Consider the following 27,111-nt stretch of genomic DNA (forward strand, 5'->3'; position numbering starts at 1 on the left):
GACTCTCAAGAAGTACTTCTCTCCAAAGTTGGTTTGGGCCTCTAGCAGAAGGTAGGACTTTGTCTTGATTGTCCTCTGTCTTGAATGAAAGGGCATTTGGTGTCTCTCTGTTCCTGGTTTATGTGATTAGCAGAACTTTGAGCTGTTTGTCTCCAGTTGGTGGCTGGACTTTAATGTCCAAATGTTCGTCTCATTCTCATGGCTTTTTAGAGAATTTTTGTTAAATGTTTTAGACATTTATGGTCTAGTCTGCTCTCCTCTGAGTCTGTACTGTCCCTCCATGTTATTTGTGGTTTAATTCAGCCTCCTCCAGACTGACTCTCTTTTGTCTTGCGTTTTTGATTCTGATGTAACTTCAAGCTGTGGGTTCCTCTTCATCAGTTTCCTCTTGGTCTTTTTTGCTGTTTCTGACTTTTAGTATCTGATTATCCTCTGTGATGTTTTCGTGTTGTCTTTACAGTTGATATGTGATTATAATCACAGATGTCTGATTTAAAGTCAACATAAAATCTAAATGGATCCTATTTGCTTTCTTCGTGCATGTTTCAGGTGATTTGGCATATTTTTCCAAAGTGCCTCCGTAATTCATGATCAGCTTTTTTCTGCTGATGTCACCAAGGCTTTGTGGGCTAATATCAAATTTTTTAGAAATGAAAAATTAGACAGTGAAAGTGCTAACATTTCACGATAAGTGTAATAAAGTGTAAAAATCTTTTCAAAATTTGTTAATGTCCATTTATAAATATTCATATACAGTAATTCACTAATGTTAATTAATACAAATTAATGTTAAAATGTACACTATCATTTAAAACGTTTGGGTCGGTAAAGATTTCTTTTTTAAGAAATTAATACTGCTATTCAGCAAAGACGCATTATATTGATAGAAATCAGTAGTAAAGACATTCATAATGTTGCAAAAGACTTTTATTTCAAAGAAATGCTGCTCTTTTGAACTTTCTATTCATCAGAATCCTGAAAAATAATAAGCAGCACAATGTTGTATTGTTCAATGCACGTGGCAATAAACTCAACATCATATTGTTCAATGTTGAGTAATGACGCTGTCAATTCAGCTTTGCATCACAGGAAAAAATTACATTTTAAAATATATTTAAATAGAAAAGTTATTTTTAATTGTAATAATATTTCACAATATTACAGTTTTTACTGTAAAAATTTGATCAATTTTTTTTTTAATCTTACCAACCTCAGACTTTTGAACAGTAGTGTATGTAATTAACTAATGTAAACATGTAGAACCTTACTGTATTGTGCTGTTTTCAAAATTTTAAAAACGTAAACAATTTAAAAATGTGTAAACAAGTAATATCTTTGACCTTTAACACCTTGAGTTCAGGTTACTAGTTATAACCTAGACCAGTAGTGACGTATGCGACACATTATGCACATTCATGGTCACACTCATAACTCTCTTTCTCTGTTTTTATTTCAGAAAAATCGACGTGACACAGGTAATTTTGACAAGGAGTTCACCAAGATGGCGGTTGAGCTGACACCAACGGATAAACTCTTCATTATGAATCTGGACCAAAATGAATTCCAAGGCTTCTCCTACACCAACCCTGAGTTTGTCATTCAAGTTTAACACCAAACTCCAGTTGATTGCTCCATACAGGTGTGAGAACAGGACACGGTCTTATTACCCAGAAAGCATTCTTTTGTCCCTGTGCCATCTTGATTGTCCTCTCTCTTCACCTAAAAAGGCACAAACCCAGCAGGTTCATACAGAACCAAACCAGGATTATACTCAGTCTCAACCAAGGCCTCAGAAACTCTGAAATGAATTCGCCAGAGGAGAGAGAACGGTTATAAAAGAGTGTATTCATAGTCTCCATGAGAATGTCTTGTGTTTTCATCTCCATGAGAATTATCCTACCTCTTTCTTTTACCCATTCTCTCCATAGATTCAGTCAGCTTTTTCCTGCAGCCCCTCGTTTCCAAATGAATTAGCCTGACAACATGCAGCACTAATGGCCTTTTCCAGAGCTAATTAGGTCTTACGCAACCTTGAACCGTTTAAGTTACAATCTGGTCTAAATTAGTAAAGCATTTTGGTATCAATTCAAAGTCAAGTTCCCGTGCATCAGTGAGTGCTAGATAAGCAAATATCCTCAAGCACTTCTTGCTAGATGTCTGTTTAAGTGGTTGATATCTGTCAGCTTGGTCTGAGATTCTCAGCATTACAGCAAAATATTAAAAATAATGACATCCATATGGCCTTTAGTTTGCTCCCAGCATAATGGCTTCTGTTCTTGAGATGCTCTTAAAATTCATTCTTTGTGTCATGAGGGAAAAACATAAGACAACAGGGTTGATTTATAATTTACATGCAACTCAAAAGCACATGGATAAAGCTTTGAAAATCAACATTTGACATGAAAACGGTTGACGTTTGTGGTGCCAGAAATATGTTGATTGTTTGCCTTCATTGCTGATCAGTTGAAATCTGATATTAAAACAGTCTTAAATCAATTAATGAGCTTAACTGTGAGAGCATCATATTGATTTAGCTTTTTGAGATTTTTCAGTTGAATTTTCCTTGTTATTATGACATAGTCATATTTATAAGATAAAGGGGGTAATTATAACAGAAGTCATAATTATGGCATAAAAAGTCATATTTATGAGATGAAAATCATAGTCATAATTTCAACTTTGTTTCACTTTTTAATCTTACAATATCAGCTTGTTTGACTTCTATGTCTCAATTTCAACTTTGTATGTCTGAATGACTTAGTATGTCAATTTTCATAATTATTTACCAAAGCATGATTTTCCCTTATGTGGTGGAATTGGATTTTTAAAGAAAACTTGGCATAATGCCAATTTTAGGGTTAAAAACCGTTTGAGAAGGAAACATTCTGCAAGCATGACACAAAGAGAATAAAATACAAAAACCAGTGACTGTAGCATCAAATAACATGAAATTAAAATATGCTTACAAAAAAAATGGATAATGAATTAGGGGAGACCTACGGTATCTTTAAGGGCACAGAAAAGTGCTATCGTATGACAATACAGTCTTTTGATGTGCAATATGATGAGAATTACAAATACTGACTGGAAAATGTTAGAATGCACTTTCAACCTTTACTGTGTTTAAAGCATTGAGTTTCACCATTTCTTTTCAATTTATTTTTGAACAGCTGACAAGTGCATGCGGTTGCAATCCTTGATAAAGTGCGTAAGTGCTGTTTACTGAATTGGCATCAGGGGTTGTTTCATGCATATGACTGGCTGCAGAGAATGTGATTCATACTGTATGAGCTGAAAAACTAACGTTAGCTACTGTACCAGTCTTGACTGAAACCCTAATGTGCCATATATTTTTGTGGGGGAATCTGCAGTGTTTGGGGAGCTCATTATGTGCAATGTGTCTGTGTTAAACAGGCTCCACAAGGAGTTTTAGTCTACCCTATGCATGCCTGGTAGAGCCCTTGCTCTTTAACTTGGTGTTAACTTATTAACTAAGTGTGTCAGTAATGGTTGGATCTGTTGTAGCATAGATCCTTATAAGGGTCATGGTGTGTGAACATTTCTATTTGTTTATATGTTTTATTTTGTAATTAGATATATGAAATCGAAATATAAGTATTCTAGTCTTCCAAATGAAAACACATTGTGTGATCATGTAAACAGTGATAAGTATAATCTGCTTTTCCTAAGGTGATAACTGGAAAAGTGGGGATAATGTATAAAGATATTGTATAATATTTATTGTATAGTGTATATGGAGGGTTAAAGGTTTGTGAAGACCTGTAGCCTGAACTACAAAGATGTGAAAGCTGGAAAGAGAGATTGAAAAGCTGTTATTTTAAAGCAACTGTATGTTTTTAAATACAGTTTCAAAATCATTCTGATGGTTCACTGACTTTTAATAATGCAAATGGCTTCTGTTTCCGCTCAATCGTGTGTTTTGGGATGATGTAGTCTAAGTTTGCTGAACGGGTATGAAATTCGGCGAAAAGGGTGGATTGCTTTATGGCAGTAACAAATGCACATGTAATTACTACAGTGAATTTCACTCACTTAACTCTAGGGAGCTCCAAAGTCGCAAGAATACACAGAACTACGTACAGTTGCTTTAACTGAACTTTTATAAAAATAAAAATAAAACATAAGAAAGTGATAAAATAGCGTGTAGTTGACAGTCTTACTAGCGTTACTGCCCTAAACTAAATCTCTTCGGCATGTGCGTAATTGTAAATGAATGATGTGGCCTTTACGCAATCAAGGTAATTGTCACACCTCGAACAAACATGCACATTTTAATATTGTAAACCCTGGCCCTGTTTAGTAGGCGGTTATTATTTTAGTTTTTCTATCATGTTTTAATGATGAAGGCTTTAAAGGGCTTCCTGTACAAGAATCAAACCCCCAAAACAAGTTTTATACTATGCAAGACAGATGCATGTCAACAACGACACATCGACATAACATCCAGACAGCAGCAGTGGTTGGCTATGGGGAGGGCTATCGCTGGTAATTGCAGAGATATTTTGCATGTTATTTATTTATGCTATGTGGATTATTAAAGCTGAAGTTTTCAAATGCCAATCTGTGTGTTTATAAATTTTTGTTAGTTTTTGTTATGAGGTTCCATAGAGAGTCCATAGTGTCTTATATATATATATATATATATATATAAAAGTATATAAAGCAGCGACTGATTATGAAACATAAAACTACAGTGAGACTTTACATTAGTGGTCATGTTACATTTTACACACACATTAAAACTACAATAGCGGGTAACCAGTGTTGGGAAGTAACTAGTTACATGTAACAGAATTACGTAATTTAACTACAAAATAAATGTATCTGTAATCAGTTACAGTTACTGAGAAAAAAATGTGTAATTAAATTAATTACTTATGAAAATGTGAACGATTACAAAGGGAGTTACATCTGATTTTTTTCACACACACCCCCACATACAGATTTAGCTGATTTCTTTCATAAATTGCATTGACTGCTGTTTTATTTCCTATTTGGGTTTATGTATATGCTTTATTTTTGAAGATTAACTGTTCTTTTCCAAGCCATTGTTAGATGCCAGTGTTTCCTGTCATATATGCAAAGATTTGATTTCAAAATCAGTATCGTAGCTACTAAACTATTTCTTGTTATGGTTTTAAATCTGTATTTAACCTCAGAATGATCTCAAAGTAAGTCTGATTTTGTGGTGGCTGTGCTTTAAAATTAAATGATTATAATCTTAATTGATTTAGCATGTGACAGTAATCAGTGTTGAGTAGCCTACTACTGTAAGGTTAACCCTGCCTGGTTTACATGTTTGAAAATGATTAACAGTTGAAAACTTTAGAAATGTAGAAAAGTCATCAAAAAGTAATCAAATATAATCAGTTACTGTCACTAATCTCTAGCTGGAGTGCCCGTGAGCTTCGCTAGAGGGCACTCCATTCCAGACTCTTGCCACTTTACCCCGGACTCCATTTCCCATAATCCTTTGCCTGGACTCATCAGGACTCACCAATTGCAGTCACCTGTCTCTCCTCACCTCATCAGTCACACACTATAAGAATGACACACACACACACACACATACACTGCTGATGATTGATAGCCCGTAATGTTTCCTAGTTTCCTTGCCTTCGAGTTTTTGATCTTGGACTGTTTCCTTGTTTTGATTGTTTGCTGCCTGCCCTGACCATTGCCTGTTTATTGGATTACTCTTTTGGATTTGCCTTGGATGGTACTGTTTTGCTGGTGTTTGACCCTGCCTGTCTGACTACGATCTTAATAAAGCTGCATCTGGATCCTCAACTCCGTTGTCACACCTCCAACGTTACAGTCACATTATTTTAATACAGTAATTGAAATAGTTACATTCCTTATTACATTTCAGATAGGGTAACTTGTAATCTGTAACCTATTACATTTCCAAAGTAACCTTCCCAACACTGAATATTGTAACCTGACACTGAGTATTTAATGTTGTACAATGTAAAAATATGTCATAGCAACTTGTCTAGCCATTTATATTGTCACAATAATTGTATAGGTTTTATACGACTTTACAATGTAATAAAAAACTTTAATATGTGTAATTTCAGAAACGTTAAGTGTTAATAAACGTACGTTTTCTGTCAATATATATGCATAGTACGCAATTAAAAGTGCCACCTAATTTTTACGGTTTGTAAATAAGCAAATGCAAATGGCAGGGTAACTAAATAAATGTGTTAGTTTGTGCATGTTCTTCTTTAAAATGTACTGATCCTTTATTGCATAAGTTTATCTGTGCTGTTCACGACACTATCGAGCGCAAAGTGAGAGGCGGTGCGTTACATCCACAATCAGAGAGGCTCAACCAAAACCCACCTCAGTATGATCCATGTGGGAATGCACACAGACCAGTCATGGGCATACTGGTTTTACCCGAGGGAATATCGAGAAATCCTAACACCACCATAATATATTTTGGGAAAAAGTTTTTCTTGGGAGTTGATTTTGAATGTATAAGGTAAGTTTGGAGCGTTAAAATGAGGATTTAGCCTACCTTAATGAAGGAGATAAACCCCAATGATCTCTCTCACTTTACGCGTAAAAGCGCACAGCATGAGGAACGCGTGCCAAAACTTCTCGAAAACGTCACTGTCACGGTCGCAGACATGTGAGACTTCATCAACACGCGTGAATATGGATAAGCCGTGCTAAGTGTACACTGATGCCGGAGAGCCGGGTGCAGGATGAAGGTGTGTAATCGTGGAGTGCAGATGCTCATCACCACGGCGGGGGCTTTCGCAGCCTTCAGCCTGATGACCATCGCGGTGGGCACCGACTACTGGCTGTACTCGCGTGGAGTCTGCAGGACCAAAAGCGTCAATGACAATGACACCAACCGAAAGAACGAAGAGGTACTTACGCACTCGGGACTCTGGAGACAGTGCTGCATGGAAGGTACTTTTTTTCCTTCAAAACTGTGAAAAAATGCTTTTTATTACATGTATAAGTGGATGACTTGATAACACTATAATAGCCTATATATTTAGCTCAAACTATGATTTTGTTATGATTTTTATTTTATGATTGCAAGTAAGTTGTAGCAGTAGAACTGTGGTATAAGTGTTGCAATAAATTGATGGTAAATTGCTATTCGTTAAACGAATGAATTAATTAAATGACAGAAAGGTTCTGAAACCTTAACACAGTATTTGTTTGAGATTTAATGTTACTGAATAATTGAAATATTTATACTCTTACACCAAAAAATTGTAAATTTTATAATTAACTAGGCTAATTTTATTCAAGTCAAAATAGAATAACATCACTTAATCAACCGAAATACCTTAATTTATACCAACTATTGTTTATGGGTTAAATCAGGTAAAAACAGCTATTTAATCTAACAATTTCAAGTTACCATTTTTACAGTGTACAAAAAAGTAAAATCACCTTGCAATTTTTTCATTGTACAGTAGTTTTACTGTTTTTTACATGTACCATAAATTACTCATAGTACACATTCACTATAATAGTACTATCTTACAATGACCTTACCGTCACTGTCATTTTACCACACATTACATTTTTCTAAAGCTTGTGTGTCAGACGACTATAAATGTTTAAAAGTTGGAGCCGAATCAAACCCCTTTCCTGTTTCCTGTGGGTTGATTTATTTATCTGATTATTGATTGAATTATTTTTACTTTCTCTCACAATACGCATTCCTCTAGTTTCGACCCACACCCTCTCCTACTCTCTGACCTATATCACTTCAACGTCAATTCTTTTAATGGAAAGTGTAGTGAAGCGTTCACTCTGTTAAAAGGGCATCAATGTGGCAGCGTTCACTTTACGCGTGTGAATGCAAGAGATATTTAGGGTACGAGTAGACAGTTAAGAAAGACGGTTGGCACAGACCATACTTTCTCTAAAACATCAGTTATACACACAAAGATATAGAAATCCAGCTATTAAAAATGCAGATGCATGTACATGTATGTGGCATCTACATCACGCTCACATACATGCACATGCAGTGACCATTTTGTATTAAATTACAAACAACAAAAAAGAAAGCCACGGAAGCCCTATTTAAATTGACACTTTAGCTTCTATATTTAGCTTTAAATCTCTTTTAAATATTACTTTGGCTCATGATATTTGATATGTGGAATGACACTGAGCAAAAGAGAAAATGTGTTGCCTGGATAAAAGAGAAACAGAGTCTGTGTGTTTTGAGAATGTCTAATTAGTTTGGAGGATATTGATATTGTTAATGATTTGATAGCATTAGTCCAATCATGTGGAAAATGGCATTGGCCTTTAACTGAGGCATGTGTGATTGTGAAAGTATCTGGTGTTTCTTACAGGCATATTTAAAGGGGTTTGTAAGAACATTGATCATTTTCCAGAGGATGCAGATTATGAACAAGATGCTGCGGAATATCTACTGCGTGAGTATCTACAAATGTTTCACATTCAGTTAAAGGTAAAACACATGCAATAAAAACCTACTATAAAAATAGCATTTGCTAACTCTGTAGTTTCCAATTTAATCACTGTTAAAACAAGGTTCCTTCCTAAAGATTTTAGAAAAGTGTGGAAATGTACTGAATTTGATTTGAGTAAATTCCAGGTGTGAATATATATGAAAAAAAAGCAGTATGGAAAAATATTTGTGTTATTGTGTTAATCATACTGATGCATCAGGTGAATACATGCAGATTCTTCTCATCATGTAGCATGTTATTGCTTCAGGAAAACCAATGGCAAAAAAGAGAAAATAATAATATTTAGAGATGACATTATATTATATAAATATAATGCCGTATGAACCATTTATGTAAAAATATGGACTGAAAAATTTAGAGTGGTTTGAAAATGATGGAATTTTGAATTGGAAAATATGTAGGAACCCTGTAAAAGAGCTCAAATAAAATAATAAGTACAATAATAATAAGTATATAGATTAGAGAAAAACACTATTAGAGATTAGTTATAATTTGTGTGTGTTTGTGTGACAGGTGCTGTGCGTGCCTCTAGTCTTTTCCCTATACTGAGTGTGGGACTGCTGTTCATTGGTGGAGTGTGTGTAGCCGCCAGTGAGTTCTACAAGAGCCGACACAATGTCATCCTGAGCGCAGGCATCTTTTTTGTCTCAGCTGGTATGTCCATATGCTCATATATAGACTTTTACCTGGTTATATGTACCATAGATGTTTTCAAATCTATCAATTATAAATATATCTGCAAACAGCAATCACAGGGTGAAGCACCCAAATATCCGCCCTTTGTAATATTGAGTAGATTTGTTTGATCATAACAAAGCAGATTTTGTATTATTTGTAAATATTTTTTAGCTTTTGACAAGTAGGTGGCACTGTAAGCAAATTTATGTGGTATTCTCATCATGACAGTAATATGGAAGCCAATTTCTGCCACATAAGAAAAACGATTTGGTAAATCATAATTATGACCAAAGTGAATTTAGGACATAAAGAGACAAACATATGAGATAAAAAGTTTAATTATGACATAAAAGAGGAAATTATAAGAAAACGTCTAAGAGATTATGACAAACAATAATGATAAAAAGTCAAGTCACTTTTATTTATATAGCGTTTTTAACTATACAGATTGTGTCAAAGCAGCTTTACAGTATTAAATAGGAAAAATAGTGTGTAATAATGCAAAACAGTAAACACTCAATTTTCAGTTAGAGTCAGTTATGACATAAAAAGTCTTAATATAGACAGCCGAAATTATGACTTAAAAAGTCAAAATTATGACAAAATTTTGGCCTTTTACTTCCTAATTAAGACTTTTTGTCATTATTTTGACCTTTATGTCATGTTTATGACTAGATTCCCATAATTTCCCATAATTTGTTCCCATACTTTTGTCCTTTTATTTCATAATTATGACTTTTTTGTAATATTAATTATTGTACTTTTTATCTTAGAATTATAACGTAGTATCTCAAAATAGACTTTTTCTATAATAAATATTATTACATTAAGTCAATTATTATGACTTATGTTTCTTCTTGTGTGAAAGTTAAAATTATGATCTACTAAGTCATAGTTATGGGATAAAAAGTCACAATTATGGGAGAATAAGTCCTAATTGTGATAAGAAAAGGTGAAATTGACCAAATTTTTTTTTTACTTTTTATATCATAATTATGACTTTTTGTTAGAATTTTTACCTTTTCATTTCATAATTATGACTTCACATTTACATCTCAACATTACCTACTTTTTATCTCATAATTATGACTCAGTATCTCATAATTTCGACTTTTTATGTGGCATAAATGGGCTTCCATACAATGCAACTTTTCATAAACAAAACTACAGAATCAATGCCAAGGGTGTCTTTAGCAACTTAGTATTGAAGGCAATAAAATATGATCCTTTTTTGTGGGAAAAATGCATTGCTTACATAATTTACGTAAGATTGTTTTCATAAGATCACCAGTTATTTCGAGAACAGCATGATAACTTCTAGGGACATTTAACTAATTTCTAAGGACATTTTTTAGCAAATTGCCCCCAATGTATGATTAGGTTAGAAACACACACATAAGTGAGCTGGAGCAAAAGAAGGTTGACAGTATCTTTTTTTTTTAGGCCTCAGCAACATCATTGGCATTATCGTGTACATCTCATCCAACGCTGGCGACCCTAACCAGAGCGAGTCGAAGCGCAGTCATTGGTACGGCTGGAGCTTCTACTGCGGCGCTCTTTCCTTCATCATAGCGGAGACTGTTGGCGTCCTGACCGTGCACCTGTTCATCGATACGCACCGTGTGCTGAGAGCGCGTTCGCATCGCACACTCCAAACCAGCACGCATTCCCTACAGCATCGACGCTCGACCAGCTACCGTTCCCGCTACCGCTGGAGGCAGGGTCAAAACCGCTCCTCAGACTCCCGATCGCGCGAATCCTCTCCGGCCCGTCACGGGAACGACCTCGGACTTTACGCGCTGGGACGCGGACTTCCACCAACAGCTGCTCACGCGCTCGCACACAACACCCTCAACGCTGGCCGTGGTTTTGCACATTTTCATAACTCTGTCATCGCTAATAACAGCTTTGCAACTCCTCGTGTGTTCACCATGCAGAACTCGTTGAAATCAGAAAGAGAGCTTTCGCACATACAGAACTCGTTGCAATCAGAAAGAGAGCTTTCGCACATACAGAACTCGTTGAGCACCGAGAAAGGCTTTGCGTTTGCAAATGCACATGGACAAAATTCAGTCAAACCTGAAAATGGAGTCGTGCTGTCGCAGAACTATAAACTAAACTCACTAAATCCCAGTAAAAGCCCAGTGCATGCGCAAAATTCTGGGAATGACAATTCACCCGTGCAAAACGCTGTAAAAGAGCCCTCATATATGTCTCAAAGTAGCACTGCGTCAAGAAGAACAACTCCGGTGTAAAAAGAAAAGAAGAAAAAAAAGGGACCTATGCTGCTATATTATGCTATATGAAAGGTCATGAAGATTAGCTAATTCCTTCACTGAATATATGCATATTATTTGCTTTTAGCTTTATGTACTAAATGAAGTGGACTGACTCTGAAAAAAACAAATGGTGCTGTTTATTGTGCCCTCTGCTGTCTCTATGCAGAAGCGAACCTGCTGCCTTTATCCTTGGAACTTTTTCGGATGCAATACTCTTAATGGCCACATGAGCAGCAAAGGGCAACTGTTATGTCAAAACCAAGCGGCAACCTCCCGCTCTCTCTCGTGAAGCCAACACCACTGGACCCTTTTCACTGATGCCGTTTTTGACAACGTAAATCTAGAAAAGCATTTTATATTTTCATTTTAAAAATGTCATGTACATTTATAAAGCTATACTACGTGTTTTATGAACTTGGCATTAAATTACAGAAAACTAGTGTGTGGGAGTGACAGCAAATTTGACATTTCACTCTTCTGACCACTGTAATCTATCTCTCATGTGATCTCAATAGGTTTCCCCTCTTTTGTAAAGTCATAGAAACACTATTGTGAATTTTTTATTTTTTTTGCTAGTGGAGCAAATGAGAATGCAAAAAAACATTTGCTGTAGTTTCCATTTGCTACTATAGAAGTTTACTCAAATATGGCGATTTCTGAGAACCCCGCAAATGTGAAAAGGGTCCACTGGCTCATTCATAATTTCTAGATCCATATTATGAATGATAAAATCAATCCACTCTACTACTCTACTAGATCTTCTCTGAAAATATAATACATCATTCTCATTCCAGTGGTTCAGTGATTGGCAAAAAAAAAGCTCTAGCAAGTGTTAAAACATTGTTTAGAGCATTCGGTTTTTAGTGTATATTTTATGTACCCTGTTGGATTGGGAAAGTTAGCATACAGTTTTTATACAAATTAACAGACAATACAATTGATAGGACAGATGGCCTGGAGCAACGGGGTTAAGTGGATTGATTTTAGACTGAATGAGGGCAGAACAGGATGGTGGCATTAGTGTCTGGGTCATGCATGACTATGACTGAACCTTGAACTTTTACATTTGCATGTTAGGCGATCAGAAATCGGTGTCTTGCTACCTCAATTATTAGGCATGTTCAAGTTTGCTAACACCAGGTTTGTTGTCACATCTTTGGAAAGCAGAGCAGGAGAATATGAAAAACGATATGTTCTATTTTCAGAATAAGTACAGCATTTTCTATTAATTTCTCATTTCTTATTATTAATGTTAAAAACAGTTGTGCTGCTTAATATTTTAGTGAAAACTGACACTTTTTTTCGGATTCTTTGTTGACTAAAGTCTAAAAGAACAACATTTATTTGACATAGAAATCTGTTAATAACATTATAAAAGTCTTTACTGTTACTTTTAATCAGTTTAATGTGTCATTGCTGAATAAAAGTATTAATTATCTAAAAAGTTAAAACCCAACATTGGAATGGTAGTGTACATTTTATAGCGTACACTGGAAGCAGATCCCAAAAAAGTATTTTTTCATTTAAAATAAATTTTTATTAAGTTTGGCACAACAATGGTGTTCCTGAAACAGATTAAATATTCTCTCACTTGACCAGAGCTTGTTGGGTTTTCTGAGACTCTCCATTAAGCTGTCCAGCTCTTCTCTAAATCTACAAGTTCCATGCCTTCACAGTAAGAGCGTGGACGGGATGCTTTCACCTGGATATGAAGAACAGTTATGTGTCATTCCATTACAACAATATAGATATAGAGTCTTTAGTGTACGAGTCTTACTGTGGTGGTATTCCTGTTGATCTGCTGCAGCAAAGGGAATGGTGTCCATTGAATCGGCTCGATTGGCCAGCTACAGACTGACAGATCACTAGCCTTCCCAGAATCCACCACACCATCCGCCAAGCTGCAGTTGCTGAGATCCCAACCATACTGAGAACTGTAAGCCAAAACATACATGGAAAAATCATGTGAACAACTTACTCATTTTATGGTAATACTATGGTGCTTTATACACTACCATTCAAACATTTGGGGTAAGCTTTTAGTGTTACAAAACATTTATAGTGTTACAAAATATTTCTATTTCAAATAAATGTTGTTCTTTTGAACTTTCTATTCAGCAAAGAATCCTGAAGAAAAAAAAACTGTTGAGCAGCACAACTATTTTCATCACTAATACTAATAAGAAATTGTTGAAATTATTTCTGAAGGATCATGTGACACTGAAGACTGGTGTAATGATGCTGAAAATTCAGCATTGCATCACAGGAATAAATAATATTTTAAAATCGATTGAGATAGAAAACAGATATTTTAAACTGTAATAATATTTCACAATATTACCATTATTACTGTATTTTTAATCAAATAAATACAGCCATTGTGAGCATAAGAGACTTCTTCCAAAAATATTAAAAACCTTACCCACACCAAACTTTTGAACAATAGTGTACCATGCTACTGAAACTCATGTACCATGATATTTATGGTAAACTATGATTTATTCAATAATATGCTAATCTTACGGTACCCGTGAGGATATATGGTGTTGAGGTGTGTTCCACTACCGTGGTATGTGGATACCACAGAAAGAGTGTCATCATGGTAACAGCAGGTACGGTCAAGTGCTCTCATGTGTAGTAATTCATCAGAGCGGGTGAAGGCAGGGTTATCCAACGAGTCCTCAGAGCCCGGCCAGGACCTTCCCCAAAAACGAGCCGAAAGCTCATCAAAGTGATTAAATCTGCGATAACTGTTTCCACACACAGAAGACAAAGGAATATTATTCACACATTCGACCCCTGTGTTGTGGCGCTATCACAACCCATGGTTTGTTTTAACTGGCCAATGATTTCCTGCAAACTATTTCCAATAACAAAAGCAGGCTACTAGAGCTGAGTGTATGGGAGTGTGTGTGTATAAAATGATTGAACGTGATACCTGCTGCGTGTTTGTTCCACTTTGGCTTGCATTATCATGGTTTTAAAGCGGCGCACTGTGAGATAAGACAGAAGAGCCATGATTGCTGCGACAGCGACCAGTACTCCAAAGCACACGCCCACCAAACGCGGCTGGGTCATGTGGAGGTCACAGCGCTGGCCCATAAACCAGTAATCCTCCCCAACAGGACACCTTCAGAAAAAGAGAGTTTGGTCAGCAGGATTTTAACCCGATAAAGCCTGCTGTATCATATTTGATATGCACATTTTTGATTATCAAAATGATGGAAACTTCCCTGTTGTTCACAATATTCTACATGCTTTCTGTCATCTGATTTATGCCTTTTTAGCAAGTAAAAGGTCTTTTGGTATAATTGTAAAACCATCTTCAAATCATGTCCTTTTACTGTGAAATCTTTACTGATTCTTATAAAGTAGAACAAAAATACTCTTTATATGGTTAGTAATATTTCATGCTAATTAGGTTTACTTGATTAAACATCATCTTGTAGAAAAATCATGTTAAAATGTATGTTTCAAATATGATGCAACAAGCTTTTGAGGAACGTTTATTTGTACATCTCTCAATCATCAATGCATTGGGAGATATAGAGTGACAAATTATATTTATATGCATTTCATGTATTAATATGCGTTTTAAGTTTCATGTAGTCTGCTATACTATTATGAAGATCTTGTTGATTGACATTACAAGCTATCAGAATTACATCTAATTTTTTTGGCCATGAGAATTTCAGTAACTGAACCAAATTGCACATTTTTGCTCAGTTTGTTCCTCTGAATAAAATCATGTGTGAACTCCATAATCTTTTATACTATATAAGCCATAAAAGCCTGATGTATCAAATATGATACTTAACAAAAAAGTTTTTTTTTAGATTTCATCTAAAGGTTTAATAAACTGTTCCATTCAAAAAATATAGATATATTTTTCTGACTATTATTTAATATGTTAGGCTTTACAGGGTTAATCAGTGTGCACATATAAATGCACAGGTCTGGACCAGAATAAGTTGCGATTAAAATCAGATTGTATGCTGCAAATAAAAAATCTGACTATGCAAAACTACACTGCATGTAACTGTACATTGAACTTACTGGCAGATAGGCTGTTGCCCGAGGCGATGGACACAGATGCCCTGATGTTTGCAGTATTCAGAGTGGCACACAGATGTACATGTGGCATTGCCCTTTGAAGAAACACACTGGAACCCAGATGGACATTCAAACAACCATTCACAAACATCTGTCTGCAACCCTTGGAAAGAAACAAAGAAAGAAAACAAACAAAAAACATATTAAGGTATGGTCTGAGTGGTTAACATAGAAATAAAATTGAGAGATATCTAAGTGGTTAAAATCTCGTTATTCAACACTCACCTCCCACAGTAATATTCTTCACTCTAACTCCACCCACAAGTATTCCTTTCTTTGGCAGTGGGTTTAACCCCGCCTCTTGTAACAGAGACTCCACCCTTCCCAGCCAGGAGAGAGCTTCCACTGTTTGGAACTGAACTAGTGTTTGCAGAACTGGGCCACTGATGAAAATATACATGACAGAATCCATCAAATCTACTTATTTAACACAAGTCATCCACTATTTAGATATTTTAGATCAGGTTTTCAAAATCTTCTTCTCTGCTGAACCACTGTGACTTAAATTTTGTACCTGAAATACTCTTTGAGATTTTAAACCTAAAATGTAATTTTGACTGTTTTTTTTTATTTATTATTTATGTTTAGTAATATTATAATACATTTTATATAATAATAACAATGTTGTCTGTTTTAAAAGAATGTTATTGTTTTTATTTTGCATTACCATTTCTATCACAATTTCATGAACCCTTCACAGTTTAATAATGATCCTCTAGGGGTCCCAAATTGAAAGTTTACTTTAGACAATCAGTCAGAACAAAAAAAAAATTTCATTTACAATTACAAGTTCTTCCTAAGTACTCACTGAATTATGAATTGCATTAAAGCAATGTCTAGTTGACAATATATATGTCAGTAAAACTTTTTACCTGTGCCAGGTTACATGTTGATTCTGAAATCCAGAAAGGCTGTACAGAAATGTCTCCACCTACAAAATTTGGGGTTCCAAAAAAAATTTTTTTTTTTTGGAAATAAATTAATATTTAGCAACGACACATTCAGCTGATCAAAAAGTGATAGTAAAGACATTTATAATGTTATAAAATATTTCATACACATACATAACTTTCTATTCTATTCAAGGAATCCTGAAAAACATTTTTATTACGCTTTCCACAAAAATGTTAAGCAGTTTCTTAAGCACCAAATCAGCATATTATAATGATTTTTGAAGACTAGAGTAATGATGCTGAAAATTCAGCTTTCCATAACAAGAATAAATTACATTTTAAAATATATTCAAATAGAAAACAGTTGTAATAATATTTCACAATATTACTGATTTTACTGTATTTTTATCAAATAAATACAGCCTTGGTGAGCATAGAAGACTTCTTTCAAAACATAAAAATTCACATGTACAAAGGTTTGAATGGTAGTGTATATAAAGTAATTCAAATGGTTTCACCTCAAGCAACCTCATACTAGGGGCATAATCTCCTTCCAGAACAATCTGTAAGAGTACTTTAAATGTTTTCTCTGAAAACAGAAGAATAAATGTTTTTCAGGAAAAAAACAAGATTCATGTTTACTAAGAATATGGAGAAGTGAAAAATTAGGCGTCTCAAGCAGCAAAAGTGACAGATACGTTACTCACCCTTGATGATTGCTGGCTGGTCCTTCACTATAAAATAATGACGTCCATGTAGCCACTTCCTGTCAAAGCTGGATGCAGTAGAATGGATCCAAGATGTTTGAGTCACTGCTTGTTTAGATACTGTGTGTGATTTTGTTTTAATTAGATAAGAGCTTGTGGTCATATGTTGGGGAAGTCTGACAGTGCTGGGTTTACGCACTGGAATGTGAGTCTGGACCTGGACCGAAGTCGTTTCTGTGGACGTGGCATGTGGATTCATCTGGGGGCTAGTTATTGAAGGTGTGTGAACCACAGAGGTCTCACTAGTTTCCCAATGTGGAGTGGTCGTACTAACAGATGTGCTTGTTGGAACAGTTGTACTGACCTGAGAGATGTATGGAGTCGTGGTTTCCAATGATGACGTACTCAATGTGGCGATAGTGTGGGCGGTAAGCTCATTAGTGTTTTCTGTTGATCCAGTATGAATGTCGTTAAATGGAGATGAGCCAAGAGTCGTCTTCGAAATTGTTGTTCTAGTCTGAGTAGGATCACTCACTGTTTGACCACTACTCTTCTCACTGATATCAGATACATCGGAAAATCCCACATTGCTCTGCGTGTTTTCAGAAGATGTTGAATACTGAGGTGTAAATGTGTATATAGGGAATTCAGTATGCATACTTGATTTTGTGTTGGTATTTTGGACTTGTGATGGAGACACATAAAGTTCTTCTAAATCAGTGCGGTTCTCAGATCTCACTGTAGTGCTGTCTTCAACCATGAGGTCAGAAGTCACATTACGACTAATCTGAGGACTTGACAGAGAGATTGATGGAGGGCTGGTGATGGGGCTTTCTTGTTTGCCTTGTACTGTGGACACTAAATACAAAGTGCATGCAAGACCGAGACAATCACTTTCAGATGGTGACAGATCCTTGTCCCTTTTTGGGGTACTAGGACTCTCAGTAGGGGTCAGGTCTGGAAGGATGGTATCTGGGAAAGTGGTGAAGGCACTGATTTTGTTAGTGTTGTGTGACATCCGGTAAGAGATTGACGCAGATGCGGAGCTGGTTCCTTGGGTGCTTGTATCGTGTTGACTTTGGATGGTGTGTGAGATGAGGGTGGTTGATGCTTCCAAAGACATCAAAGTTGGAGTCTCAAGTGTGTTATATGAAGCGTGCATGAACTCGCCTGAAGTTGTTGGCTCATTCTCAGTGGTAACATTTATTGGCAGCTCATTCGGAGACGTGGCGTATTCAGCCGTGTCGCTAACAGAAAACGCTAATGTGTGGGTTTGATTAACATCTGGAAACTCTGATACTGTTGCAGGCGTACTAGTAGTGAGTACTGAATCATCATAGATTGTTTGATTAGCAATGTTTTTATCTGCATTAGTTGACCTTGGAGAGCGATCTGTCCTGTCCATCTCTGATGATATATGTTGGTTGTCATCTGTAATTGTGTTTGAACTCCAAAAAATCGAATCAAATTGACTCTTCCCAGCATTCTCTGATATTGTAAACCCATCTCTATTTGGGAGCGTCACCGTGGTTGCTTTAGACTTGTAAGAACTGTCACTAAGAAAGTGTTTAGAAGTTTTGTCGAATGGCTGAATATAATGTGGACTTACAGTCATAAAGCTGGAAGTTGGAAACATTGAACTTGGATCATCTCTTTTTGTCGTTTTGAGCTGTATTTTGGTAAATGAATGTGTGTGTGTGTGCTGTGAACTTCCTATATGTAGTTCAGTGTGTGCAACATCATTTGTGGTTAAAAGTGCACTTGTCTTTGCCACATCAGTTGCCTGTTTGGGTGTAGTTTGTACAGACACCAATGGTGATTGGATTTCAGTAGAAGACTGCATCAAAGAAGGTTCATTAGACAACATTGTATGCGTGTTCATGTGTGTGTCAAGGGCAGAGCTGGTCTGTGTATCAGAATAAGAATGTGTGCCAGCGAGTGCGAGGTCGGAGATCCAGGCTCCAGCCGTTTCCTGTCCATTGTTGGTGATTTCCTGCGGAAATAGAGGTCTGCGCTTATCGTCCAGGTCAGACACACCTCCACCCTGCTGTATACTCTCACCCATGAGAGTGTGTGTTTTGGGGGCTGCATTGCTGCTCACTGGAATGTCAGGAGTGTAAGTTACATCGTTTGAGCCATTCGGAGAGGGAGACACCGGGTCAGCATCAGAGTGGGTGTAAGGAATCAAAGCAAGAGTGTGACTGTCCTCTGACGTGTTCCATCCTGAGAAAAACACACACACAATGATGAATGGAAACAGGAATTATGAGATTATTCAAGACACAAGATTCCAACACTAACTAAGAACACTGCATTAATGTATTTGCATATGTATTTATACTTAATAACTGCAGAAGGAAGATAACCTTTTTGTTTAACTTTGTATGAATAAGGAAAATATGGAGGATCTTTTGATTTTTGCCAAGACTATCTGTATTGCATATATTTCTCCAATAATAAAAAAGATTCCAACACTAAGGGAAATGTACAAACATACAACAACTTTCTCACTGGGTATTGTTCCTATACTTTTCACATACACTAAGGATTTGGGGTTGGTAAAAAAAATTGTTTTTGAAAGAATATGATATTAGCATGGTACTTAATTGACTTACTCAGATGTAATGTGGCAAATGTTTCATCAGTCCTTCTCAAGCTCCATTCAATGATGGTTCTCCCAATTCCAGAGAATAGAGCCCGCTCCTCTCTTTCATAGATCAGTGTATTCCCATTCCCAAATTTAATTCCAACACGAGCGCCTTTCCCAACAGAAATTACCTCTATCCAAACAGTCTGATTTTCATAAGCATCAATAATCCAAGTGCAGATAACATCCAACAGTTTTTCTGCGTTGTCACTGGTAATTCTGTTAAATAAAAGGCTGTTTGGGTGTAAAGAGTACCGAATTGAGCCGCTCCTCTCTCCAAGAATTTTACCTCCACAGTCTTGATTCAAGTTCAACAGTGTGTTACCTACAGAGAAAACATCATCATCACCACCTTCAATAAGCTAAGAAACTTTACATATTTTTACCTTAAAATTAGCCATTTTATATATATCATTTACCATTTACCATATATATATACCAAATACCATTTTATATTTTAAAGTATCAGTACTTTTGTACTTTAACAGTATTTTTTGTAAGGGATGTCACTATGGTTGCTACTTTTATTCCAATAATAGCATAGTAGCCTAATATGAATGTGCATGTCCAAAAACAACAACAACAAAATGTAGCCTAGAAGTACCATGGTACTTTTGACATGTGTGTAAATTCTGTGGTGCATAAACATTCAGTAACTATATGTTATGATCAGGCCCACAACAGTAAATTTTAAGATTACCATGATACATTTTTTAAAAGGTTAATATGATATAGATGAATCATAACATAAACTATTTAAAAACTATATTAAATAGTTTTTATAAACCATCTAAAATATGGCTAATGGACACATGTTTAAACATAAGGTAATGTTTTAAGCATGTAAATACCTCGTCTATTAATGAAATAGTCGTCTTACCTGGAGCGAAAATAAATAAGAAAAGATACACAAAACGACGCATTTTGCAAGCCAAAACATTCCAGGGAGGAATCCGTTCCCACAGTTAATTCCATAAAGAATATTTAACAATTCTAAAACATGATGTAGACAATATGCTACATAAACTAGTCAAAAAAAGTAGGTGTAACGAGGATTCATATCAGTTTTCTTTCTTTTTAAAGACCTTTACAGAAGAGTCGAGTTCATCCCTCAGTCCGCCGCAGAAACCGCGTTGAACCGACCTCAGCTCAATTTATGAAGCTCGCGCGTGCGTATGCGCTTTTGTGAGCGCGCGAGTTCGCCCGAGGGGTGTAGAAAACAAGGCATCGTGCAGACATATGATTACGATTAGGCATCTTTTTAAGAGGGAAAATGGGACGGAAGCGGTAAAACGTTAAGGGGACAGAGGAGATTTCAAGCTTAGGTTAATTATCGAGGTTGTGTGTGTTTGTGTGAAAGAAAACATAGAGAGTGTTTGTTTGCGCTCCTCTGACGAGCTTGTGCTCTCAGTTCAAACTAGAAAATAGATTCACGCAGAAGGCCATTCAGAGATCGTTGGCACAGTGTCTGTGTCTCAAAATCGAGAGATAGCAATTTTAGGGGATTGAATGCAGGAATTGAAGAATATACTACCACAACACTTTTGTGTGAGGGTAGATTAGACAAGCTCAGATTTGTAGACACTGCATTTGTAAAGCAAAGTAAAAACTAAAACTATACTAAAAGGTATTCTGATATTAAATAAAACTCAAACAATTTCTTAAAAGTCAATTTCATTATTTCATTTTAAATTCAAATCTCACTGCATTTAAAACTTTGCTTAACCTTTTGCTAATTCACAGAAATCCTGACATTCAAAAACACAAAAAAAGGAGGAAATGCCTGGAGCGTCCCTCCCTAGCTTCTCATCATCACAGTGAGAGGTACGTTCACTGACATACTAACACACACATATACACAGAGGGAGGGAGAAGGATTTATTACACCTGAAAAGGAAACAAGGGTTTAAGTCCATAAGATAGGAGTGTCTTTAAAATTAAAGCCTTTTTGAACTTAACTTAAACCAAAGTTCTTCTCTTTTACCCTAAGCTGAAGGTTAAATTGAAACTCAAAGTCTGAATAAACAATATGTTATGACAATGACATATTGCTTATTTATAAAGTCTAAATTAAGAATGAATTATATATAATAAATCAAATAGTTTTACTGTAATCCTAAATTTTGATATATAACTGTGTAATATTTTATGTTTTAAATATTCTGAAGGAAATACAGTCCTTTTATGCTGAGGAGCCGATCCTGAAATACACAGACTTAAGAAATGGCATTAAAGGAATCCATGTGCAAATGTGAACAAGAATGTGAAAGTATCACTATTTTAAGGCCACACTGCATCACTGACATACTAACACGCACATATACACAGAGGGAGGGAGAAGGATTTATTACACCTGAAAAGGAAACAAGGGTTTAAGTGCATAAGATAGGAGTGTCTTTAAAATTAAAGCCTTTTTGAACTTAACTTAAACCAAAGTTCTTCTCTTTTACCCTAAGCTGAAGGTTAAATTGAAACTCAAAGTCTGAATAAACAATATGTTATGACAATGACATATTGCTTATTTATAAAGTCTAAATTAAGAATGAATTATATATAATAAATCAAATAGTTTTACTGTAATCCTAAATTTTGATATATAACTGTGTAATATTTTATGTTTTAAATATTCTGAAGGAAATACAGTCCTTTTATGCTGAGGAGCCGATCCTGAAATACACAGACTTAAGAAATGGCATTAAAGGAATCCATGTGCAAATGTGAACAAGAATGTGAAAGTATCACTATTTTAAGGCCACACTGCAATGAATGTCAACAGCTTAATGTTGTTTAGGGTAAGTTAAAGGTTATTGGTGGAAGATTGTATTAGTTTTATTAGCATTAGCATCAGGGGGTAAAGATTAAGTACTGGACAATAAATGTTTCCTAATATAACCTGTTTAAACTCTCTTGGCTTCAACTCTGGAAAAGTCTTGCAGTCATATTTTAGACTTGGAAAGAATCTCCAGTAGGCGGTGCTATAACATACCAAATACAGCCACTCCTAACGATTACATTTGAACTTGTGTAGTTTCTTGTTTTATACACTACTATTCAAAAGTTTGGGGTGAGTACGATTCTAAATTAATACTTTTATTTAGCAAGGACATATTAAATTGAATAAAAAGTGACAGTAAAGGCAATAAATGTTTCCTAATATAACCTGTTTAAACTCTCTTGGCTTCAAACTCTGGAAAAGTCTTGCAGTAATATTTTAGACTTGGAAAGAATCTCCAGTAGGTGGTGCTATAACATACCAAATACAGCCACTCCTAACGATTACATTTGAACTTGTGTAGTTTCTTGTTTTATACACTACTATTCAAAAGTTTGGGGTGAGTACGATTCTAAATTAATACTTTTATTTAGCAAGGACATATTAAATTGAATAAAAAGTGACAGTAAAGGCATTTATATGAATACAAAAGATTGCCATTTCAAATAAATGCTGTTCTTTCAAATCAGCAGCAAATCAGTGTATTAGAATGATTTCTGAAGGATCATGTGACTCTGAATGGTGTTGAAAATTCACCTTTACCATTACAGGAATAAATTGCATTTTAAATTATATTAAAATAGAAAACGGTTATTTTAAATTATGATAATATTACACAATATTTACTGTATTTGATCAATTGAATACAACCTAGCATAATGTTTCCAATTACATACATACATAAAAATCGTACCAACCCCAAACTTTTGAATGGTACAGTAGACTACCTCATATTAAACCATAATTCTTCTAAGCACCCGTATTAGAATGATTTCTGAAGGATCATGTGACTCTGAATGGTCTTGAAAATTCACCTTTACCATTACAGGAATAAATTGCATTTTAAATTATATTAAAATAGAAAACGGTTATTTTAAATTATGATAATATTACACAATATTTACTGTATTTGATCAATTGAATACAACCTAGCATAATGTTTCCAATTACATACATACATAAAAATCGTACCAACCCCAAACTTTTGAATGGTACAGTAGACTACCTCATATTAAACCATAATTCTTCTAAGCACCCTGTGATTTTGTCTTAGTACATGGCTTAAATGTCAGAAAACAAAGTATGTCAAGAAAACAAACCCCTGACCAGTTATATGAATGAACAGACTGATCATATTGGCCCAGATTCATAATGTACCTGAAGACAAAAATAAAGTATTTTAAACTTATTCAAAGTCTTTATTTTTGTAGTATTCATATGAATTATTCACATTATTTGCACACTCTTATTGTATGAATGAGGAGCTTGTGCATGTATCTAGCAGACAGTGCTGCAGATCTGCAAATCACAAGCAGCCACAAACAAAATTATGAACACCGATTTAAACATGCATCTAAATACAAAAAAAATAATGAAGAACAGCAGAAACATAAACAGTTCATGACAAAAGCTCCATGGTCTTTGTCATCTGACGGGATTATCTTTATCTGGATGAGAAAGAACAAACAAGTGTCCATAATAAGGTTCACCTGAAATGACTAAAGTAATGTGAACAGTAAACTCACAATGATTATTTATGCTCATTCATAAACATCCTTCTTGTCTGCGATGTACTGAACAATCTCTTGTGGTGTCATCAACTTCTCTGCATCAGCATCAGGAATTTCAAAACCTGTGCATGAAAGCAAACACTTTATCAACTGGGTAGATAGATACACATTCATAACCAGGTATAATAATCCGTTTCTAGTAATCCTTGTACATCAACAAGAACAAATTACATACATTCAAAGAATGCATAAATACAAAGAAATGCCATAATGGGAGAAACATTACACTTGAAAATAAACTTATAAAAAATTGTAAATACAATTACATACCAAATTCATCTTCCATGGCCATGATGATCTCCACCTGGTCTAAACTGTCCAATCCCAAATCCTTCATGAAGTGAGACGTAGCCTGAAGCTATTAAGAAAAACACTTTTAAATTATCATCAAACACAGTTAATCTGCAGAATATGGTATATTTGAAGCTAATTTGAAATAGTTCAACCAAACATGTTGTCCATCTGATCAAAACTATGAAGTATTTACATTTAAGTCTCTTTCAAGGAAAGTCTGTTCACTCGGCAGCCATATTTGCAACGCCTCGGGGCAGCTCAAACAAAGTCCTATCTAAAAAATGAATGGGGAAATCCTGAAATTTCAAAAACTGCTCGCTGAACTCGCAATTAAATTACATATTTCAAATCAGCAACAAAATCTGAAATGAACTGCCCCATGAATGTTATTTCTTATGCTCAAATGGCATTTAAAATGCTTACTTTTCAGGCTAGACCAGCCAATGCGTATGCGCAGTCATAACGTGCTTAAGACTGCACATGCGCAATGGCTGGTCTAGCCTCAGGTTTCTATGGGAACCCGAGCTTCTAACGGCCGCTGCAGTGACGCAATGACTTTACCAATCAGCGATTGGCTCTTTCATTTAGAAGGTGGGACTATTCCGCCATATTGCACATTGCAGTTTCTCCCATTCATCAGTATAGGAGTGAACCATCTTTGTCTTTCTGTAGTCTTTGGTATTTACCTTCTCGGGGTTGATCTTGTCGTAGAGCTTCAGGACGTAGAGGACACGGTCATGGAGAGTCTCTAGGGTTAATGGGGGCAAGTCACCGTACTGCCTCCACTGAAAAACCTGAAATGAACTGCTGGAGATCTACAAAAGAAAACAAAACATCTTAGAAAATACATTTTACAAGGATTATTTCAAGTTCAACAGACATCTGAAGCAGTGTTACTATTATAGTATTTATTAGTGATTTGAATTAGCTTTTATTTTTACATTCCAAGTTTTTATTTACATTTTAGTTTAGGTTTTAATGATTTTGTTATTTGCTTTCTATTTGGGTTTAATTTATTGATTCAATTTTGTATAATCAATCAGTTGCCAAAGCCTTACTTTTAATTCGTTTTTTATTTTATTTTAAGTTTTTCATTTAATATTTGTACATTTATATTTTATTTACAGAAATGATTTCAACGATTTTAGTTAACAATAACAACAATGAATTGAAGGTTCAGAACAATAACTGATGATACATGAGTATTATGAGGTAAATCATATATTTGTTAAATGTCATAGAATATCAATGTGAAAGAAAGAAATTATACTATATATAATATATAAATATACAGCGAAAAACAAATACACCTTTAAACGATCATAAAGATATTAATACTGTCATGTAATGTATACATATAATCCATTATAACTGTGTAAATCATAACTTATTACAGCAAAAGAGCTAATTAAAAAACAAAACAGACAGACCAGTCTAATGATCTATTACGCTATACATAAAGATGATAACGCTTAGGTTAATTTAGAAACATTATCCTGAACTGTACATGCAGGTCAGTTGGTTAAAAAGTATTTTGTAGCTGTATACTGATATGATGTTTGTCCATCGTGTTGAAGTCTAACTAAAGACACGGGTAGGTCATTGGATGTCACGAGTCAATTACTAACACCCACCTGCGCCAGCGGAGACTTGTGTCCATTAATCAGCTGTGAAAATATTCGGCCATGGGTGAGCGGAGCTGCTGTTAAAGTCGCGGCAGTATTGATACGGTTAAAACATACAATACGGTGGTTCAGTGATCGGACACACCGGGCCATGATGTGCGCCGCCATGTTTCTCAATCCGCTCCCACAATGCACGAGACTGCGCATGCGCATGCGCGACACTCTGTCTTCAATTATGAATGTTAAAGTTTAGCTTTCAATAAATATACTATATTTCGTGATAATAAAAGAAAATTGTCAATGTACAACATCAGCTGTTCAATTTAGATTAACATACGTGTCAACTACAAATGCGAAGTTGTCATCTTTTTTACCTTTACTATTCTTTTGGCTGAAAACTTTATAACCCAAATCGTTTCAGTCGTTAATCATCCAAAACATTTTTTTCATAAAATGTCCAGTTTAATTCTGATTAGGACCCTGGACCACAAACACATAATAATTTTCTAATTTTTTTAAATTAACATTTATACATCTGAAAGCTGAATAAGCTTTCCATTGATATATGGTTTGTTAGGATCGGACAATATTTGGCTGAGATACAGCTATTTGAAAATTGAATCTGAAGGTGAAAAAATCCAAATATTGAGAAAATCGCCTTTAAAGTTGTCCAAATGAAGTTCTTAGCAATGCATAGTACTAATCCAAAATTAGGCTTTGATATATTTACGGTAGGAAATTTACAAAATATCTTCATGGAACATGATCTTTACTTAATATCCTAATGATTTTTGGCATAAAAGAAACA

The 27,111-nt window shown here is 35.2% G+C and overlaps 3 protein-coding genes across 4 annotated transcripts; 1 reads left to right on the forward strand and 2 right to left on the reverse strand.

Moving 5' to 3' along the window:
- Positions 1 to 6,390: 6,390 nt before the first annotated feature.
- Positions 6,391 to 11,454, forward strand: LOC107725370 (voltage-dependent calcium channel gamma-3 subunit). 2 transcript variants are annotated; one of them, XM_016534608.1, is made up of 5 exons: positions 6,391 to 6,948; positions 8,364 to 8,447; positions 9,018 to 9,158; positions 10,626 to 11,152; positions 11,192 to 11,454. In XM_016534608.1, exons 1-5 carry the CDS (start codon positions 6,738 to 6,740, stop codon positions 11,435 to 11,437), a joined length of 1,209 nt encoding a protein of 402 aa, XP_016390094.1. In that variant the 5' UTR covers positions 6,391 to 6,737; the 3' UTR covers positions 11,438 to 11,454. The 2 variants fall into 2 exon arrangements, with proteins under 2 accessions (XP_016390094.1, XP_016390093.1); XM_016534607.1 differs by having other exon boundaries at positions 10,626 to 11,454.
- A 1,495-nt stretch (positions 11,455 to 12,949) lies between these two features.
- On the reverse strand, positions 12,950 to 21,036 carry LOC107725402 (mucin-12-like). Its single transcript, XM_016534645.1, has 12 exons — positions 20,907 to 21,036; positions 20,702 to 20,814; positions 19,790 to 20,146; positions 17,175 to 19,397; positions 16,986 to 17,056; positions 16,447 to 16,505; positions 15,800 to 15,957; positions 15,518 to 15,677; positions 14,400 to 14,591; positions 13,990 to 14,211; positions 13,239 to 13,395; positions 12,950 to 13,163 (listed from the first exon to the last, which is right to left on the reverse strand). The coding sequence occupies exons 2-12, from the start codon at positions 20,742 to 20,744 to the stop codon at positions 13,089 to 13,091; spliced, it is 3,717 nt and encodes a 1,238-aa protein (XP_016390131.1). The 5' UTR covers positions 20,745 to 20,814; positions 20,907 to 21,036; the 3' UTR covers positions 12,950 to 13,088.
- Positions 21,037 to 23,991: 2,955 nt separating this feature from the next.
- LOC107725395 (acyl carrier protein, mitochondrial-like) lies at positions 23,992 to 26,517 on the reverse strand. The gene is made up of 5 exons (XM_016534636.1): positions 26,313 to 26,517; positions 25,365 to 25,493; positions 24,655 to 24,742; positions 24,340 to 24,446; positions 23,992 to 24,261 (listed from the first exon to the last, which is right to left on the reverse strand). Exons 1-4 carry the CDS (start codon positions 26,514 to 26,516, stop codon positions 24,355 to 24,357), a joined length of 513 nt encoding a protein of 170 aa, XP_016390122.1. The 5' UTR covers position 26,517; the 3' UTR covers positions 23,992 to 24,261; positions 24,340 to 24,354.
- Positions 26,518 to 27,111: the final 594 nt, after the last annotated feature.

The sequence above is a fragment of the Sinocyclocheilus rhinocerous genome, unplaced genomic scaffold (assembly GCF_001515625.1).
Source record: "Sinocyclocheilus rhinocerous isolate Xijiao unplaced genomic scaffold, SAMN03320098_v1.1 scaffold1386, whole genome shotgun sequence".
Taxonomy (NCBI): Eukaryota; Metazoa; Chordata; class Actinopteri; order Cypriniformes; family Cyprinidae; genus Sinocyclocheilus; species Sinocyclocheilus rhinocerous.

Excerpts from the sequence above, each read along its gene's own strand:
- LOC107725370 (XM_016534607.1), top strand. The coding sequence starts at position 6,738 with ATGAAGGTGTGTAATCGTGGAGTGCAGATGCTCATCACCACGGCGGGG. Across the intron at positions 8,448-9,017 it reads TGCTGCGGAATATCTACTGC|GTGCTGTGCGTGCCTCTAGT; the intron begins GTGAGTATCTAC and ends TTTGTGTGACAG. Across the intron at positions 9,159-10,625 it reads CATCTTTTTTGTCTCAGCTG|GCCTCAGCAACATCATTGGC; the intron begins GTATGTCCATAT and ends TTTTTTTTTTAG.
- LOC107725395 (XM_016534636.1), bottom strand. The coding sequence starts at position 26,516 with ATGCGCATGCGCAGTCTCGTGCATTGTGGGAGCGGATTGAGAAACATG. Across the intron at positions 24,743-25,364 it reads ACAAGATCAACCCCGAGAAG|CTTCAGGCTACGTCTCACTT; the intron begins GTAAATACCAAA and ends TTTTCTTAATAG. Across the intron at positions 24,447-24,654 it reads GGCCATGGAAGATGAATTTG|GTTTTGAAATTCCTGATGCT; the intron begins GTATGTAATTGT and ends TTTCATGCACAG.
- LOC107725402 (XM_016534645.1), bottom strand. The coding sequence starts at position 20,744 with ATGCGTCGTTTTGTGTATCTTTTCTTATTTATTTTCGCTCCAG. Across the intron at positions 17,057-17,174 it reads CCAGCCAGCAATCATCAAGG|AGAAAACATTTAAAGTACTC; the intron begins GTGAGTAACGTA and ends TTCTGTTTTCAG. Across the intron at positions 15,958-16,446 it reads CAACATGTAACCTGGCACAG|TGGCCCAGTTCTGCAAACAC; the intron begins GTAAAAAGTTTT and ends TATTTTCATCAG.